At 57.7% G+C, this 19414-nt stretch overlaps 1 protein-coding gene across 1 annotated transcript in view; it reads left to right on the top strand.

The window, feature by feature from the left end:
- Window positions 1-19414, top strand: part of LOC140430933 (myosin-binding protein C, cardiac-type-like) — a 249902-nt gene that overhangs the window by 37037 nt on the left and 193451 nt on the right. The window contains exons 4-6 of the mRNA XM_072518761.1: window positions 10809-11051; window positions 16797-16945; window positions 17815-17932. Coding sequence (XP_072374862.1) covers window positions 10809-11051; window positions 16797-16945; window positions 17815-17932 — 510 coding nt within the window. The remainder of the gene's footprint in view (window positions 1-10808; window positions 11052-16796; window positions 16946-17814; window positions 17933-19414) is intronic.

The raw sequence follows: 19414 nt of genomic DNA, 5'->3' as shown, positions 1-19414 counted from the left end.
TGAGTGTGAGTGAATGCGTAAAGGGGTGAGTGAGTGAATGTGTATAGGGGTGAGTGAGTGAATGTGTACGGGGTGAGTGTGAGTGAATGTGTACGGGGTGAGTGTGAGTGAATGTGTATAGGGGTGAGTGTGAGTGAATGTGAACGGTGTGAGAGTGATTGAATGCGTATTGGAGTGAGTGAGTGAATGCGTACAGGGTGATGTGTGAGTGAATGCGACGGGGTGAGTGTGAGTGAATGTGCACGGGGTGAGTGTGAGTGAATGTGCACGGGGTGAGTGTGAGTGAATGTGTACAGGGTGAGTGTGAGTGAATGCGACGGGGTGAGTGTGAGTGAATGTGTACAGGTGTGAGTGTGAGTGAATGTGTACAGGGGTGAGTGGGTGAGTGAATGCGACGGGGTGAGTGTGAGTGAATGTGTACAGGCTGAGTGAGTGAATGCGACGGGGTGAGTGTGAGTGAATGTGTACAGGAGTGAGTGAGTGAATGTGTACAGGAGTGAGTGTGAGTGAATGTGTACAGGGTGAGTGTGAGTGAATGTGTACGGGGTGAGTGAGTGAATGTGTACAGGGTGAGTGTGAGTGAATGTGTACGGGGTGAGTGAGTGAATGTGTACAGGGTGAGTGTGAGTGAATGTGTACGGGGTGAGTGTGAGTGAATGCGACGGGGTGAGTGTGAGTGAATGCGACGGGGTGAGTGTGAGTGAATGCGACGGGGTGAGTGTGAGTGAATGTGTACAGGAGTGAGTGTGAGTGAATGTGTACAGGAGTGAGTGTGAGTGAATGTGTACAGGAGTGAGTGTGAGTGAATGTGTACAGGAGTGAGTGTGAGTGAATGTGTACAGGAGTGAGTGTGAGTGAATGTGTACAGGGTGAGTGTGAGTGAATGTGTACAGAGTGAGTGTGAGTGAATGTGTACAGGATAATGCGTGAATGCGTATAGTTATGAGTGAGTGAATGCGTTTTGGGGTGAGTGTGAGTGAATGTGTACGGGCTGAGTGTGAGTGAATGTGTACGGGCTGAGTGTGAGTGAATGTGTACAGGAGTGAGTGTGAGTGAATGCGACGGGGTGTGTGTGAGTGAATGTGTACAGGAGTGAGTGTGAGTGAATGTGTACAGGGTGAGTGTGAGTGAATGTGTACGGGGTGAGTGTGAGTGAATGTGTACGGGGTGAGTGTGAGTGAATGCGACGGGGTGAGTGTGAGTGAATGTGTACAGGTGTGAGTGTGAGTGAATGTGTACAGGAGTGAGTGTGAGTGAATGCGATGGGGTGAGTGTGAGTGAATGTGGACAGGGTGAGTGTGAGTGAATGCGACGGGGTGAGTGTGAGTGAATGTGTACAGGAGTGAGTGAGTGAATGTGTACAGGGTGAGTGTGAGTGAATGTGTACGGGGTGAGTGTGAGTGAATGTGTCCGGGGTGAGTGTGAGTGAATGTGTACGGGATGAGTGTGAGTGAATGTGACGGGGTGAGTGTGAGTGAATGCGACGGGGTGAGTGTGAGTGAATGCGACGGGCTGAGTGTGAGTGAATGCGACGGGGTGAGTGTGAGTGAATGCGTACAGGAGTGAGTGTGAATGAATGTGTACAGGAGTGAGTATGAGTGAATGTGTACGGGGTGAGTGTGAGTGAATGTGTACGGGGTGTGTGTGAGTGAATGTGTACGGGATGAGTGTGAGTGAATGCGACGGGGTGAGTGTGAGTGAATGCGACGGGGTGAGTGTGAGTGAATGCGACGGGGTGAGTGTGAGTGAATGTGTACAGGCTGAGTGTGAGTGAATGTGTACAGGGTGAGTGTGAGTGAATACGACGGGGTGAGTGTGAGTGAATTTGTACAGGAGTGAGTGTGAGTGAATGTGTACGGGGTGAGTGTGAGTGAATGTGTACGGGGTGAGTGTGAGTGAATGCGTACAGGGTGAGTGTGAGTGAATGCGTACAGGGTGAGTGTGAGTGAATGTGTACAGGGTGAGTGTGAGTGAATGCGACGGGGTGAGTGTGAGTGAATGTGTACAGGAGTGAGTGTGAGTGAATGTGTACGGGGTGAGTGTGAGTGAATGTGTATGGGGTGAGTGTGAGTGAATGCGTACAGGGTGAGTGTGAGTGAATGCGTACAGGGTGAGTGTGAGTGAATGTGTACAGGGTGAGTGTGAGTGAATGCGACGGGGTGAGTGTGAGTGAATGTGGACAGGAGTGAGTGTGAGTGAATGTGGACAGGAGTGAGTGTGAGTGAATGTGACGGGGTGAGTGTGAGTGAATGTGTACGGGGTGAGTGTGAGTTAATGTGGACAGGAGTGAGTGTGAGTGAATGTGTACGGGGTGAGTGTGAGTGAATGCGACGGGGTGAGTGTGAGTGAATGTGTACGGGGTGAGTGTGAGTGAATGTGCACGGGGTGAGTGTGAGTGAATGTGTACAGGGTGAGTGTGAGTGAATGTGACGGGGTGAGTGTGAGTGAATGTGGACAGGAGTGAGTGTGAGTGAATGTGCACGGGGTGAGTGTGAGTGAATGTGTACAGGGTGAGTGTGAGTGAATGCGACGGGGTGAGTGTGAGTGAATATGTATAGTGGTGAGTTTGCGTGAATGTGTGTAGGGGTGAGTGAGTGAATGTGATGGACACACAGCAAGATCAATCAACACGCACAACACCGTAGCCAATCACCAGTGAGAGCACACGCACTATAAAGACAGGGGGCATCAGAGTTCCCGCTCATTCGGTTTGCAGCCTCCTACAAGGACAGAGCTTACAGCTTACAGCACAGGTCCTCACCATGTGCTGAGTGCATAGACTGGTTTGGACAGGCAGAGGTCTTTAGTTTAATCTAACATCGTGTTAACCCACAGTGAAAGTATGTTCAACAGTTTCTAACTTAATAAAATAGTGCAACACTCTTTTATTAAGTGTTGGTGGCCTGTATGTGTTCCACGGATCCAGAGCACCCAACACATCATTGTCATACGATGCAGAGCACCACAGCTCATCGCGGAGCGGGTTGTCATCATCCTCCATCCCATGGACCAGTCCTGCTGTTACTGCCAGCCCAGGCCCCACCTCGTAGTGTGGCAGGCATGTATCACGGAGAGGGTTGGGGGATTGCAGGTGTTATATTGCTACTCCGTCTACATATCATTACATTGCCCCTGGTTTTTTTACATTTTTGCTTGGTGAGACTAAAAGTAAGAATACTGGTTGGGATTCTCCTGGAATCCGCGGGGCGGCCCGTACCAGCGCGAACCACTCCGGCGTGGGGCCGCTCAGAAGTTGCGGAATCGTCCGCACTTCCGGGGGCTAGGCCGGCGCTGGAGGGGTTGGCGCCACGCCAACTGGCACCGAAGGGCCTCTGCCAGCCGGCGTGAGTTGGCACATGCGCAGAACCGCTGGCGTGATTCCTGCGCATGCGCAGGGGGTTTCTTATCCGCGCCGGCCATGGCGGAGCCTTACAGAGGCCGGTGCGAAGGAAAAGAGTGCCCCCACGGCACAGGCCTGCCCACAGATCGGTGGGCCCCGAGCGTGGGCCAGGCCCCCGTGGCTGGATCCACCGGCCCCCCCCCCCCGAGGACCCCCATTAACCGCCCTCCAAGCCAGGTCCTGCCGATATGGACCATGCCTAATCCACGCCGGCGGGACTGGCCGAAAGCGGCGGCTGCTCAGCCCATCGGGGTCTGGAGAAATGCCGGGGAGGGGGCGCTGCCAACGGCACCCGACCGGCGAGTGCGATCCCCGCCCCCGCCCGAAAACTGGTGCCGGAGAATTCGGCAGCCGGCGTCGGTGCGGCGGGGCAGGATTCACGCCGCCCCCCGGCGATTCTCCGACCCGGTGGGGGGTCGAAGAATCCTGCTCATGATATGTACACAATAAATATATTCAACAAAATGTTCATAAAGTCAGTCTTTTAGGTCGTCTTCTAATTCTCGATGACCTTCTTAGAAGTTGCAGGGAAGACGCGGGTCGGGATTCTCCGATATCGGCGCGATATCTGCATCTTGAGCGGCCGAGCCCTCACCTTGAGTGCCTAGGCCCACGCCGGACTGATTTCCGCCCCGCCAGCTGGCGCGAAACTGACTTTGTCGGGCGGTGCATGCGCGGGAGCGTCAGCGGGCGCTCACGGCATCCCCGCGCATGCGCAGTGGAGGGGGTCCCTTCCGCCTCCGCCATGGTGGAGACCGTGGCGAAGGCGGAAGGAAAAGAGTGCCCCCACGGCACAGGCCCGCCCACGGATCGGTGGGCCCCGATCGCGGGCCAGGCCACCGTGGGGGGCACCCCCGGGACCAGATCACCCCGTGCCCCCCCAGGACTCCGGAGCCCGCCCGCGCCGCCGTGTCCCGCCGGCTGGCGTGGGTTGACAGCGGCGGGACTTCGGCCCATCGCGGGCCGAAGAATCGCCGAGGGGGGGGCCCGCCAACCGGTGCGGCGCGATTCCCGCCCCCGCCGAATATCCGGTGCCGGAGAATTCGGCAACCGGCGGGGGCGGGATTCAGGCCAGCCCCCGGCAATTCTCCGACCCAGCGGAGGGTCGGAGAATCCCGCCCGCGATGTTTTGATAGGTGTGTGTGAATCACGACCAGTAGAGTTGTTGGTTATGAGGTCCCGAAATATTTCTTCACCAAATGGAACTTGAGGAAAAAACAATCGTGGTGTGTTGAAATACCAACAAGTCATCATCAGGTATTCGAATGGTCGAATCACATGTGGGCCGAGATTCTCCAACCCGGCGCCGGATCGAAGAATCCCGGGGTGGGGCGCGAGAATCATGCCCCGACACCGGCTTCCCATTCTCTGGTGACGTTTTTCGGACACCGGCGGGATCGCCGCCACACCGGTCGGGGGCCGTTGACAGCAGCTCCCCCGCCGATTCTTCGAGCACCGATGGGCCGAGTGGCCGACGAGTTTGGCCAAGTCCCGCCGGCGGTAGATTACTCACCTCCCACACGGCGGGACCTGGAAGGTGAGTGTGCGGGGGCCGTCCTGGAGGGAGGGCAAGAGAATCCGACCGGGGGAGGCCCCAATGGCGACCTAGCCCGCGATCGGGGCCTACCGATCGGCGGGCGGGCTAGTTCCGTGGGGGCCTACTTTACTCCGCGTCGGACAAAGTTGTTGAAAGCTTCCTCTTTCCCTTGCAACCTCTTTGCAAAGATGTAGCGCTCAAATATTTCATTTGACTGTATTTTACAGTGGCTATCAAATTTTTAAAGGATTGTTTCAAACTTTGTCTTGTCTTGACCTTCTGTGTAGTTAAAAGAGTTGTAGATCTCTATCGCGTGTTGACCAGCCATAGGCAGTAGAAGAGCCATTTTTCGAGCATCTGTCACATTTGTTAAGTCAGACGCTTCTAAATACAGTTGGAACTGTTGTCTAAACAACCGCCAGTTAACATTAAGGTTACCGGTAATCCTGAGGTGATGTGGAGCTTGTGGTCTGTCCATCGTGCCGGGAATCATCAGGTTTTGTTCCGAAGGCTATTGCCGAATAGCTGTCTAATTTTCTTTCTGTACTCATTAAATTTAACTGGGTAGATTCAGTAGCCACTCTGATACCACGTTATATTATATTACTACTTCTGGTACTGAGTTTAAGTAATATATGTCGTTACTAACTGTAGATGGTGTTGAAGAACACTCGAGTCTTCAAAGTAAAGTGAAAGAATTTATTAAGTAACGATAAAACTAATAAATGAGTTTGACACTCCACTGAACTAACTCTAGAAATAAAGTGATGAGAAATAACTACAAACAATCTAAGCTACACGTGGTGTCTAGGTTGAGATCCTCTCGACTACACTGCTGCTATCTGGTACCTCCACGAAATTACCCTGGTACTGGGTAATGAACCGGGCCAAGTGTTAGATTTGTTTGTGGGAGAGCACTTTGGAGATAGTGACCACAATTCGGTGTCTTTCACTATTGCAATGGAGAGGGATAGGGCCACACGGCAGGGCAAGGTTTATAATTGGGGAGGGGTAATTGAGGGGTAATTATGATCCAATTAGGCAAGAATTAGGGAGCATAAGATTGGAACAGAAACTGTCAGGGAAAGGCACAAATGAAAAGTGGAGCTTGTTCAAGGAACAAATACTGCGTGTCCTTGAAAGGCATGTCCCTGTCAGGCAGGGAGGAAATGGCCGTGTGAGGGAACCATGGTTCACAAAAGAGGTTGAATGTCTTGTCAAGAGGACAAAGGAAGCGTATGTAAGGATGAGAAAACAAGGTTCAGTTGGGTCGCTTGAGGGTTACAAGGTAGCAAGGAATGAGCTAAAAAAAAGGGCTTAGGAGAGCTAGGAGGGGGCATGAGAAGTCCTTGGCGGGTTGGATCAAGGAAAACCCCAAGGCTTTTTACTCTTATGTGAGAAATAAAAGAATGACCAGAGTGAGGTTAGGGCCGGTCAAGGACAGTAGTGGGAACTTGTGCATGGAGTCAGAAGAGATAGGAGAGGCGTTGAATGAATACTTTTCTTCAGTGTTCACCAAAGAGAGGGGCCATGTTTTTGAGGATGAGAGTGTGATTCAGGCGGGTAGGCTGGAGGAGGTAGATGTTCTGAGGGAGGATGTATTAGCAATTTTGAAAAACCTTCGGGTCGCCAAGTCCCCTGGGCCAGATGCGATATATCCAAGGATTCTTTGGGAGGCAAGGGATGAGATTGCAGAGCCTTTGGCTTTCATCTTTGGGTCCTCATTGTCCACGGGGATAGTGCCAGAGGACTGGAGAGTGGCGAACGTTGTTCCTCTGTTCAAGAAAGGGAATAGGAATGACCCTGGTAATTATAGGCCGGTTAGTCTTACTTCGGTGGTCGGTAAGAATGGAATAGGTCCTGAAGGATAGGATTTATGACCATTTGGAAAGATGCAGCTTAATCCGGGATAGTAAACACGGATTCGTGAAGGGTAAGTCCTGCCTCACAAATTTGATTGAATTCTTTGAGGCGGTAACTAAGTGTGTCGATGAAGGTAGAGCAGTCGATGTCGTATACATGGATTTTAGTAAGGAGTTTGATAAGGTTCCCCATGGTCAGCTCATGAAGAAAGTAAGGAGGTGTGGGATAGAGGGAAAGTTGGCCAATTGGATAAGTAACTGGCTATCACATAGAAGACAGAGGGTGATGGTGGATGGAAAATTTTCAGACTGGAGACCAGTTACCAGCGGTGTACCACAGGGATCAGTGCTGGGTTCTCTGCTATTTGTGATTTTTATCAATGACTTGGAGGAGGGTGCTGAAGGGTGGGTCAGTAAATTTGCTGATGACACCAAGATTGGTGGAGTAGTGGATGAGGTGGAGTAGTGGATGAGGTGGAGGGCTGTTGTAGGCTGCAAAGAGACATTGATAGGATGCAGAGCTGGGCTGAAAAATGGCAGATGGAGTTTAACCCTGATAAGTGCAAGATGATTCATTTTGGTAGGAAAAATTTGAATGCGGATTATAGGGTCAACGGCAGGGTTCTGAGGAATGTGGAGGAACAGAGAGAACTTGGGGTTCATGTCCACAGATCTCTGAAGGTTGCCACTCAAGTGGACAGAGCCGGGAAGAAGGCCGATAGTGTGTTAGCGTTTATTAACAGGGGGCTTGAGTTTAAGAGCCGTGGGGTTATGCTGCAACTGTATATGACCCTGGTGAGACCACATTTGGAATATTGTGCGCTGTTCTGGTCACTTCACTGTAGGAAGGATGTGGAAGCATTGGAAAGGGTGCAAAGGAGATTTACCAGGATGCTGCCTGGTTTGGAGGATAGGTCTTATGAGGAAAGGTTGAGGGAGCTAGGGCTTTTCTCATTGAGCGGAGGAGGGTGAGAGGCGACTTAATAGAGGTTTATAAGATGATGAGGGGGATAGATAGAGTGGACGTTCAGAGACTATTTCCTCGGGTGGATGCAGCTGTTACAAGGGGGGGCATAACTATAAGGTTCAGGGTGGGAGATATAGGAGGGATGTCCGAGGTAGGTTCTTTACTCAGAGAGTGGTTAGGGTGTGGAATGGACTGCGTGCTGTGATAGTGGAGTCGGACACTTTAGGAACTTTCAAGCGGTTATTGGATAGGCACATGGAGCACACCAGAATGACAGGAAGTGAGATAGCTTGATCTTGGTTTTGGACAATGCTCGGCACAACATTGAGGACCGAAGGGCCTGTTCTGTGCTGTACTGCTCTGTTCTATGTAAAGAGAGCTAGAGCTTCTGGGAATACAGTTTTATAGTGGATCTAGTAGTGCCCTCTAGTGGTCGTGTCACAGCTGGGTGTTGCATGTCTGACTACATATTACAGCAGGTGGGGAAGGTTGGCCAAGGAAGAGGGTGCAGAGTGGGGTGTGAGGGGGGGAATGCGGTGTCCGTGCCCCTGGCCAATCCCCCCCCACCCCTCGGTTGGTGAACCTGGAGACGATCAGAGTGTCTCATGTGTGTTGGTTACAGCCTCCCGTGCCTGTCCGGGCCCCATGTCCTGCCCATCCTCATCGCCTCCGCATCCTCCTCGTCGGACGAGGCCTGCTGTTCCACCTCCTCCAGCACATCACCCCTCTGCTGCGCGATGTTGTGGAGGATGAAGCGAGCGACCCTCTCAGCGTCATACTGGAGGGCCCCTCCAGAGTGGTCCAGCCACCCGAACCGCATCTTCAGGAGGCCAAAGCACAGCTCGATCACGCTGATGGTCACTGCATGGGCATCGTTGTAGTTGGTCTCGGCGTCGGTCTGTGGCCTCCAGATAGGCATCATCAGCCACGGTCGCAGTGGGTAACCCCTGTCACCCAGGAGCCAGGGGGGCATCTCAAACATGTCAGGAATCGTCACGTCTGCCAGGATGAAGGCGTCGTGCACACTGCCCAGGTATCGGGCACAGAGGTGAATGATGCACAGCTGATGGTCACAAATTAGCTGCACATTCATTGAGTGGAACCCGTTTCAGTTTGTGTAGAGCGGCCTGTCATCTGCAGTTGCTCGTCGGGGGACACCCATCCCATCGATCATCCCCTGGACCCGGGGCATGTCGGCGATGGCAACAAACCCACTACCCGGTGAGGCACGATCAATTTGGCTGGAGACGAAGTTGAATTCAAAATGAGACTTTATTAGTATCTGAAGTGTGGCCTCCTACAGCAGCTGACGAAATGGCTGCGAGCTGAAGGCCACGCATATTTATAACCCGGCTCCTGGGCAGAGCTAGCATGCAGGGGCCCAGGTGAACCTGTAGTGCAGGTTCTACCGTACAACCCTTAATATAGGAACGCAGCGGTTTACCACACCTGGGCATCCTGGTTGACTCGGTCCACATTGAAATGGATATATTGTGCCAACTGGGCATATAGGGCCTCCGTGACGGCGCGGATGCACCTTGCACTGAGGTCTGTTGAGGTCCTGGACAGGCCCCCACTGGGCCCTAGAAGGACACCTTGGCGTGAAGGTTCAGGGCAATCGTCACCTTGATGGCCACTGGGAGCGGGTGTCCTCCCCCAGTCCCCCGCGGTGCCAGGTGCGCCATGAGCTGGCAGATATGTTGCAGTGTGTCTCTGCTCAGCCGGAGTCTTCGATGGCAAGCCCGGTCCAGCAGGCCTTCGAATGACAGGCGGTGCGGGTACACACGAAGCCTCATGCAGCTCCTCCTTGGCACCTCCTCCTCCTCGGCCTGTTGGGTGGCCGGCTCTCCATCCTGGGCGGCAGCCTCGTACAGCTGCAGGGCATTCCCCAGGGCTGCAGCGACCAGCAGGAAGGCCACCATTGCTGGTTGTGTTCCAATATCCATTGTCTGCAGGGGGGTGAAAGGCTGACATGTTAGAAATGGTGTGTACCCTGAGTCCAATGGGCTACATGGTGGCCCCAGTTGGCACTGTGGGCTCTGCCCCCACATTTCCCCCCCCCCCCCCCCCCCATCTCCGCACCCCTGGCCCCATCTCTGCCCGGCACTCTGCCCTGGCCCTGGCACCCATTCCTGCTGCCAGGAGTTGGCGATGCCCTTGATTGTGATACACTGCAGGGCCTGCCGGCGGGTGGCGGACAGGTGGGAGGGTATATGGTGGAGGGAGGTGTGGGAGGGTGGGGGCATCCAGATAGCAGGTGTCACTCTGCAGAACCAAGGGCCACGGTGGATGGTCAGCAAGATGGCTGCCTTGCAAGCCGCGGAAACAGCCTGGGCACTGCCCCAGTCCCATAGGGCATCACCCCGGGCCCACAGCTATTCCCCTGGTCACGCCCCCCCCCCTCCCCCGACCCTGGCAAGGCCTCCCCACCTACCAGCCAGCACGGCCAGTGTCGGGGCCAGCAGCTCACAGTCGCACCTCTCTGTGTCCTACCTCCTCTCTCCCTCATCAGGCACAACGCTGGTTTCACGGTTTTTAAACGCACCAGTGAATCGTGCCATCGGGAACTCGGCCCATCAGAGGCGGAGAATCGAGGAGTCCCGCAGAATACCGGGACGGGCCCGCTAATGATATGCAAACGGGTGTTTACTGTACGTGCAGCCGGAATGCATTTACGCCGCTGTCAAGGTGACTGGAAGGGAAATTTCCCTTCCACAGTGACGGAGAATCCCGATTTGGGGTCAGTCAGCACCTGCGCGATTTCAGCATCGGAACCGATTCTCCGCCCAATCGCCTTTCCCGATTCCGGTTTCAGCCAACGGAGTATCCGCCAAATCCTCTCTCTCTTTGTCCCTCTCTCTCTCACACACTTACTCATTTACACACACCCAGAGCATGATGTGTAGCATGGGGATGGAGGTGTGAGTGATTGTGAAGAGAGGCAGATTGCCGCTGTCTCTCAGTCCCTCCTGTGTATGAAGCAGAGTGGCAGGAGCCAGATTTGCAATGTGACAACAAAACATTTTCTGTTCAAATCCACAGACGCCAGCACAGAGAATTTTCTGGGAGCAACCAATGGAGAGGCAGCACCTGGAGCCCCCATTGGAGAGAAGGTTCCAGAAGTCCGGAGCACTTCTGAGGAGGCTCTGGAAACTTCCAGCAAAGAGAAGGTTCCGTCTCCCAGCCAGAAGGGAACTGTGTTAAAGAGCGGGAGTGAAGGAACAGCTCAACAGGATGCTGCTGGTCTCTTCCTGGAGAAACCTCAGTCTGGAACAGTGATGGTCGGTAAGGAACTGCTGTGGTACAAGGGAGAGGTATTGAACCCCCGCCCCCACTCGCCGACCCCACTCTCAGAGACTCCCCATCACAGAGAGAGACCCCCTCGCAGACCCCCCTCATAGACCCACCTCGCAGACCCCCCTCGCAGACCCCCCTCGCAGACCCCTCTCGCAGACCCAACTCGCAGACCCACCTCGCAGACCTGCCTTGCAGACACCCCCTCACAGACCTGCCTTGCAGACACCCCCTCACAGACCCCCCTCGCAGACCCCCCCTCGCAGACCCCCCCCATCACAGGGAGACCCCCCCTCGCAGACCCCCCTCTCAGGGACCCCCATCACAGAGAGAGCCCCCTCGCAGACGCCCCTCACAGACCCCCCCCCTCGCAGACCCCCCTCGCAGACCCCCTCGCAGACCCCCCTCGCAGACCCCCCTCGCAGAACCCCCTCGCAGACCCCCCCTCGCAGACCCCCCTCGCAGACCCCCCCTCGCAGACCCCCCCTCGCAGACCCCCCCTCGCAGACGCCCCCTCACAGACCCCCCCTCGCAGACCCCCCCATCGCAGACCCCCCTCGCAGACCCCCCCCTCGCAGACCCCCCTCGCAGAACCCCCCTCGCAGACCCCCCCTCGCAGACCCCCCTCGCAGCCCCCGCCTCGCAGACAACCCCTCGCAGACCCCCCTCGCAGACCCCCCCTCGCAGACCCCCCTCGCAGACCCCCACCCTCGCAGACCCCCCCCTCGCAGACCCCCCCTCGCAGACCCCCCCTCGCAGACCCCCCTCGCAGACCCTCCCTCGCAGACCCCCCCTCGCAGACCCCCCCTCGCAGACCCCCCCCATCACAGGGAGACCCCCCCCCTCGCAAACCCCCCTCTCAGGGACTCCCATCACAGAGAGAGCCCCCTCGCAGACTCCGCTCGCAGACCCCCCTCGCAGACCCTCCCCCCTGACATAGACTTCCCCCTTACATAGACTTACCCCTGCACAGAGACTTCCCCCTGCACAGAGACTCCCCCTGCACAGAGACTCCCCCTGCACAGAGACTCCCCCGGAACAGAGACTCCCCCGGAACAGAGACTCCCCCGGAACAGAGACTCCCCCGGAACAGAGCCTCCCCCGGAACAGAGACTCCCCCGGAACAGAGCCACCCCGTCTCGGAGACCCCCCTCTCGAACACCCTCTGCACAGAGACCCTAACCCATCACAGTTGAACCCCTTGACTGAAACCTCCCTCACAGGGACCGACCCCTCAAGTGATCACAACTCCTCAAGTCATCACAACCCTTCACGTTGACGCCCCCTCACGTTGACGCCCCCTCACGTTGACGCCCCCTCACGTTGACGCCCCCTCACGTTGACGCCCCCTCACGTTGACGACCCCTCATGTTGACGCCCCCTCACGTTGACGCCCCCTCACGTTGACGCCCCCTCACGTTGACGCCCCCTCACGTTGACGCCCCCTCACGTTGACGTCCCCCTCGCGTTGATCCCCCTCACGTTGATCCCCCTCGCGTTGATGCCCCTCGCGTTGACCCCCCTCGCGTTGATCCCCCTCGCGTTGACCCCCCTCACGTTGACCCCCCTCGCGTTGACTCCCCCTCGCGTTGATCCCCCTCGCAGACCCAGCTCGCAGACCCCCCTCACAGACCTGCCTTGCAGACCCCCCCTCGCAGACTCCTTCGCAGATCCCCATCACAGGGAGACCCTCCCTCGCAGACTCCCTCTCAGAGACCCCCATCACAGAGAGAGATCCCCATCGCAGACCCCCCCTCGCAGACCCCCCTCGCAGACCCCCAATCGCAGACCCCCCCTCGCAGACCCCCCTCGCAGACCCCCCCCTCGCAGACCCCCCCTCGCAGACCCCCCTCGCAGACCCCCCCTCGCAGACCCCCCTCGCAGACCCCCCTCGCAGACCCCCCTCGCAGGCCCCCCCTCGCAGACCCCCCCTCGCAGACCCCCCCTCGCAGACCCCCCCTAGCAGACCCCCCCTTGCAGACCCCCCCTCGCAGACCCCCCCTCGCAGACCCCCCCTCGCAGACCCCCCCTCGCAGACCCCCCACGCGCAGACCCCTCCCTCGCAACCCCCCCCCTCGCAGACCCCCCCTCGCAGACCCCCCCTCGCAGACCCCCCCCTCGCAGACCCCCCCCCTCGCAGAGCCCACCCATCACAGGGAGACCCCCCCCTCGCAGACACCCCTCTCAGGGACCCCCATCACAGAGAGAGCCCCCTCGCAGTCCTCCCTCGCAGACCCCCCTCACAGACTCCCCTCGCAGACCCCCCTCGCAGACCCCCCTCGCAGACCCCCCTCGCACACCCCCCTCGCAGACCCCCCTCGCAGACCCCCCCTCGCAGACCCCCCCTCGCAGACCCCCCCTCGCAGACCCCCCCTCGCAGACCCCCCCCTCGCAGACCCCCCTCGCAGACCCCCCCTCGCAGACCCCCCCTTGCAGACCCCCCTCGCAGACCCCCCCTCGCAGACCCCCCCTCGCAGACCCCCCCTCGCAGACCCCCCCTCGCAGACCCCCCCTCGCAGACCCTCCCTCGCAGACCGCCCCCTCACAGACCCCCCTCGCAGACCCCCCTCGCAGACCCCCCTCACAGACCCCCCTCGCAGACCCCCCTCGCAGACCCCCCTCGCAGACCCCCCCCTCGCAGACCCCCCTCGCAGACCCCCCCTCGCAGACCCCCCTCGCAGACCCCCCTGGCAGACCCCCCCCTCGCAGACCCCCCTCGCAGACCGCCCCCTCGCAGACCGCCCCCTCGCAGACCGCCCCCTCGCAGACCCCCCTCGCAGAACCCCCTCGCAGACCCCCCCTCGCAGACCCCCCCTCGCAGACCCCCCTCGCAGACCCCCCCTCGCAAACCCCCCCTCGCTGACCCCCCCTCGCAGACCACCCCCCTCGCAGACCCCCCCTCACAGACCCCCCCTTGCAGACCCCCCCTCGCAGACCCCCCTCGCAGACCCCCCCCTCGCAGACCCCCCTCGCAGACACCCCCTCGCAGACACCCCCTCGCAGACCCCCCTTCGCAGACCCCCCCTCGCAGACCCCCCCCTCGCAGACCCCCCTCGCAGACCCCCCTCGCAGACCCCCCTCGCAGACCCCCCTCGCAGACCCCCCCTCGCAGACCCCCCTCGCAGACCCCCCCCTCGCAGACCCCCCTCGCAGACCCCCCTCGCAGACCCCCCTGGCAGACCCCCCCCTCGCAGACCCCCCTCGCAGACCGCCCCCTCGCAGACCGCCCCCTCGCAGACCGCCCCCTCGCAGACCGCCCCCTCGCAGACCCCCCTCGCAGAACCCCCTCGCAGACCCCCCCTCGCAGACCCCCCTCGCAGACCCCCCTCGCAGACCCCCCCTCGCAAACCCCCCCTCGCTGACCCCCCCTCGCAGACCACCCCCCTCGCAGACCCCCCCTCACAGACCCCCCCTCGCAGACCCCCCTCGCAGACCCCCCCTCGCAAACCCCCCCTCGCTGACCCCCCCTCGCAGACCACCCCCTCGCAGACCCCCCCCTCACAGACCCCCCCTTGCAGACCCCCCCTCGCAGACCCCCCTCGCAGACCCCCCCCTCGCAGACCCCCCTCGCAGACACCCCCTCGCAGACACCCCCTCGCAGACCCCCCTTCGCAGACCCCCCCCTCACAGACCCCCCCTCGCAGACCCCCCCCTCGCAGACCCCCCCTCATAGACCTCCCCTCGTAGACCCCCCTCGCAGACCCCCCTCGCAGACCCCACCCCCTCGCAGACACCACCCCCTCGCAGACCCCACCCCTCGCAGACCCCACCCCTCGCAGACCCCCCCTCGCAGACCCCCCCTCGCAGACCCCCCTCGCAGACCACCCTCGTAGACCCCCCCTCGCAGACCCCCCTCGCAGACCCCCCCTCGCAGACCCCCCCTCGCAGACCCCCCCCTCGCAGACCCCCCTCGCAGACCCCCCCCTCGCAGACCCCCCCTCGCAGACCCCCCCTCGCAGACCCCCCTCACAGACCCCCCTCGCAGACCCCCCCTCGCCGACCCCCCCTCGCAGACCCCCCCTCGCAGACCCCCCCCTCGCAGACCCCCCCCATCACAGGGAGATCCCCTCTCGCAGACCCCCCTCTCAGGCACCCCCATCACAGAGAGAGCCCCCTCGCAGACTCCGCTCGCAGACCCCCCTCGCAGACCCTTCCCCCTGCACAGAGACTTCCCCCTGCACAGAGACTTCCCCCTGCACAGAGACTTCCCCCTGCACAGAGACTTCCCCCTGCACTGAGACATCCCCCTGCAGAGAGACTTCCCCCTGCAGAGAGACTTCCCCCTGCACAGAGACTTCCCCCTGCACAGAGACTCCCCCGGAACAGAGACTCCCCCGGAACAGAGACTCCCCCGGAACAGAGCCACCCCGTCTCGGAGACCCCCCTCTCAAACACCCTCTGCACAGAGACCCTAACCCCTCACAGTTGAACCCCTTGACTGAAACCTCCCTCACAGGGACCGACCCCTCAAGTGATCACAACTCCTCAAGTCATCACAACCCTTCACGTTGACGCCCCCTCATGTTGACGCCCCCTCACGTTGACGACCCCTCACATTGACGCCCCCTCACGTTGACGCCCCCTCACGTTGACGCCCCCTCATGTTGACGCCCCCTCACATTGACGCCCCCTCACGTTGACGCCCCCTCACGTTGACGCCCCCTCACGTTGACGCCCCCTCACGTTGACGCCCCGTCACGTTGACGCCCCCTCACGTTGACGCCCCCTCACGTTGACGCCCCCTCACGTTGACGTCCCCTCACGTTGACGCCCCCTCACATTGACGCCCCCTCACGTTGACGTCCCCTCACGTTGACGTCCCCCTCGCGTTGATCCCCCTCGCGTTGCTCCCCCTCACGTTGATCCCCCTCGCGTTGATCCCCCCTCACATTGACCCCCCTCACGTTGACCCCCCTCACATTGACCCCCCTCATGTTGACCCCCCTCATGTTGACCCCCTCACGTTGACCCCCCCTACGTTGACCCCCCTACGTTGACCCCCTCGCGTTGATCCCCCTCGCGTTGGTCCCCCTCGCGTTGACCCCCCTCGCGTTGATCCCCCTCGCGTTGATCCCCCTCGCGTTGACCCCCCTCGCGTTGACTCCCCCTCGCGTTGATCCCCCTCACGTTGACTCCCCCACGCGTTGATCCCCCTCGCGTTGATCCCCCTCGCGTTGATCCCCCTCGCGTTGACCCCCCTCGCGTTGACCCCCCCTCGCGTTGTCCCCCCTCACGTTGACCCCCCTCAGGTTGACCCCCCTCACGTTGACCCCCCTCACGTTGACCCCCTCACGTTGACCCCCTCACGTTGACCCCCTCACGTTGACCCCCCTCACGTTGACCCCCCTCACGTTGACCCCCCCTCACGTTGACCCCCCCTCACATTGACCCCCCCTCACGTTGACCCCCCTCACGTTGACCCCCCTCATGTTGACCCCCCCCTCACGTTGACCCCCCCTCACATTGACCCCCCCTCACGTTGAACCCCCCTCACGTTGACCCCCCCTCACATTGACCCCCCCTCACGTTGACCCCCCCTCACGTTGACCCCCCCCTCACGTTGATCCCCCGTTCACTGAGAGCCCCTCGCAGACCACCGTTTTCACTGACCACTCCCCCTCACATACCCACCTCACTATTTGCCCTCCACATGAACCCCCTGAATGTTTGCTCTCCCTGACTAGCTGTCTCTGACTGTCTGTCTCTAATTGGTTGTGTATTATTATGGTTTAATAGGGTCTGACATCAGCTTTACGAGCCAAGTTCAAGGCACTAACATCCTGAGGAAACCCAACATCCGATGGTTCAAAGGCAAATGGATGGACCTGGCCAGTAAAACCGGGGCACACCTGCAGCTGAGGGAGACATATGATCGGAACACCAAGGTAACCAATCGTGTACAGTCACCCTCCCCTGGCCAATAGTGATCAGTCACCCCTCCTCCATCGCCAATAGTGAACAGTCAACATCCCCACAGACAATAGTGAATAGTCACCAATCCCCATGGGCAATAGTGAGCAGTATCCAATCACCATGGCCAATTGTCAACAGTTACCATGCCCCACAGCCAATAGTGAAGAGTCACCAATCCCCATGGTCAATAATGAACAGTTACCAAAGCCCATGGCCAATTGTCAACAGTTACCATGCCCCACAGCCAATAGTGAAGAGTCACCAATCCCCGTGGGCAATAGTGAGCAGTATCCAATCCCCATGGGCAATAGTGAACAATCACGCCTCCCATGGTCAAGAGTGAACAGTCACCAATCCCCACGGCCAATAATGAACAGTCACCAATGCCCCGTGGCCAATAGTGAGCATTCACAACCCCCGCGGTCAATATTGAACAGTCACCTATCCTCCACGACTAATAGTGAACAGTCACCATCTCCCACGGCCAACAGTGAACAATCATTCCTCCTCCATGGCCAATAGTGAACAGTCACCCTACCCCCTCGGTCAGTAGTGAACAGTCACCCCTCCCCACAACAGGGTGAGCTGTCAGCTCAGATCTGCTGGGCTGTGGAAACAGCCAGCGTGAGAGTTAAATGTGTAACTGATGTTGGGCACAGTCAGTATTAGAGAGACCGATACAGAAGGGAGACTTCTCTGAGGGGTACCTCTGAGGAACCAGGATCTACTCGCAGGGTGTTGCAGTGTGTATTCATAACAGACCTGGCTGAGGCAATCTAAATCTGCTGACGTATCTTCAGATGAGACTAACATTGCTGCCTCCCTGGCCTGGTTTCCACAGGTTTACACCTTCGAGATGCAGATCATACAGGCAAAGACTAACGATGCCGGAGGTTATCGATGTGAAGTCAGTGACAAGGATAAGTTTGACTGCTGCAACTTTGAGTTGAGTGTACATGGTGAGTTCAATCTGCCTGAACAATGACCCCCCGATGGAGGCCTGAGTCTTCTGTTATGGGCCAGGGTTTAGAGAATCCCAAAGTGTATCATTGAGTTCACCTGACCCACAACGTTTAATAGATTGTGGTATGGGGAGCACACGGCCCACTCTACAGGTGTGGTACAGCAGAAATGGCAAAGTATTTTTTAAAGCAAAACAATGTTTATTCTATGAACTCAAGTTAACCTTTTTAAAACATACAGTGAACATCTTAGCAACCATTAATTCAAATACAACCCCCAAAGAATACAACACTAAGTAATCCTTTAAGCTTTCCTTTTAACATCCATAAAGACTTAAAAACATAACCTTTAACAGAAGCACATCAGGTTAAAGTCACTACTGAGAGCAGTTATTAGTTTTAAATCACGAAAGGATCGATTTACAGTCTTTGTATTACAGAGAGAGAGACTAATACACCTTCTGGCTGTGACTGCAGCTATTCAGCTCTGAAAACGAAACTAAAACACACCCTGCAGCAAACAGCCTTAAACGAAAGTAAAAAGCTGACAGACAGCCCAGCTCCACCCACTCTCTGACATCACTGGAGTAATAAACATCCATTTCTTAAAGGTACTCTCATTACAGATATTTATATACACACCCATTTATAAACACCCATTTCTTAAAGGTACTCTCTCATAACACTTCTGTATCCCATAATAACCACAACAATATAGGATTTGAAATGTTCCACTTCACTGGCAAGGCTTCCAATTTTCTGTGAGAGAGAAACTGAGTTAACGTTTCGGATCAATGATCCTGGACAGGATTCTCCACTTCCCGATGTCGAAATTGCATTCGTCGAGGGGGCGGAGAATCCCCAATGACGCGAGAGGCCGAAGGCGGGGACTATTTTTGCGGTCCGGGTCCGCGGGCTGAGTCCGCCATGAAGCACCACGCGGCCGCTGCAGGTCGGCGCCGTGCGCATGCGCAGCCACGGACCTGGCAATGCTCTGGGCCACACCAGCAGCTTGAGCTGGGAGCTATATAGAACATAGAACATAGAAAATACAGCACAGAACAGGCCCTTCGGCCCACGATGTTGTGCCGAACCTTTGTCCTAGATTAATCATAGATTATCATTGAATTTACAGTGCAGAAGGAGGCCATTCGGCCCTTTGAGTCTGCACCGGCTCTTGGAAAGAGCACCCTACCCAAACTCAACACCTCCACCCAACACCAAGGGCAATTTGGACATTAAGGGCAATTTATCATTGGCCAATTCACCTAACCCGCACATCTTTGGACTGTGGGAGGAAACCGGAGCACCCGGAGGAAACCCACGCAGACACGGGGAGGACGTGCAGACTCCGCACAGACAGTGACCCAAGCCGGAATTGAACCTGGGACCATGGAGCTGTGAAGCAATTGCGCTATCCACAATGCTACCGTGCTGCCCTTAAGAACAAATAAATCTACACTATATCATTTTACCGTC

This window comes from Scyliorhinus torazame, chromosome 10 (assembly GCF_047496885.1).
Source record: "Scyliorhinus torazame isolate Kashiwa2021f chromosome 10, sScyTor2.1, whole genome shotgun sequence".
NCBI classification, from domain to species: domain Eukaryota; kingdom Metazoa; phylum Chordata; class Chondrichthyes; order Carcharhiniformes; family Scyliorhinidae; genus Scyliorhinus; species Scyliorhinus torazame.
The sequence above is the reverse complement of the archived record's forward strand: the minus strand, read 5'-3'. Positions and strand labels throughout refer to the sequence as shown.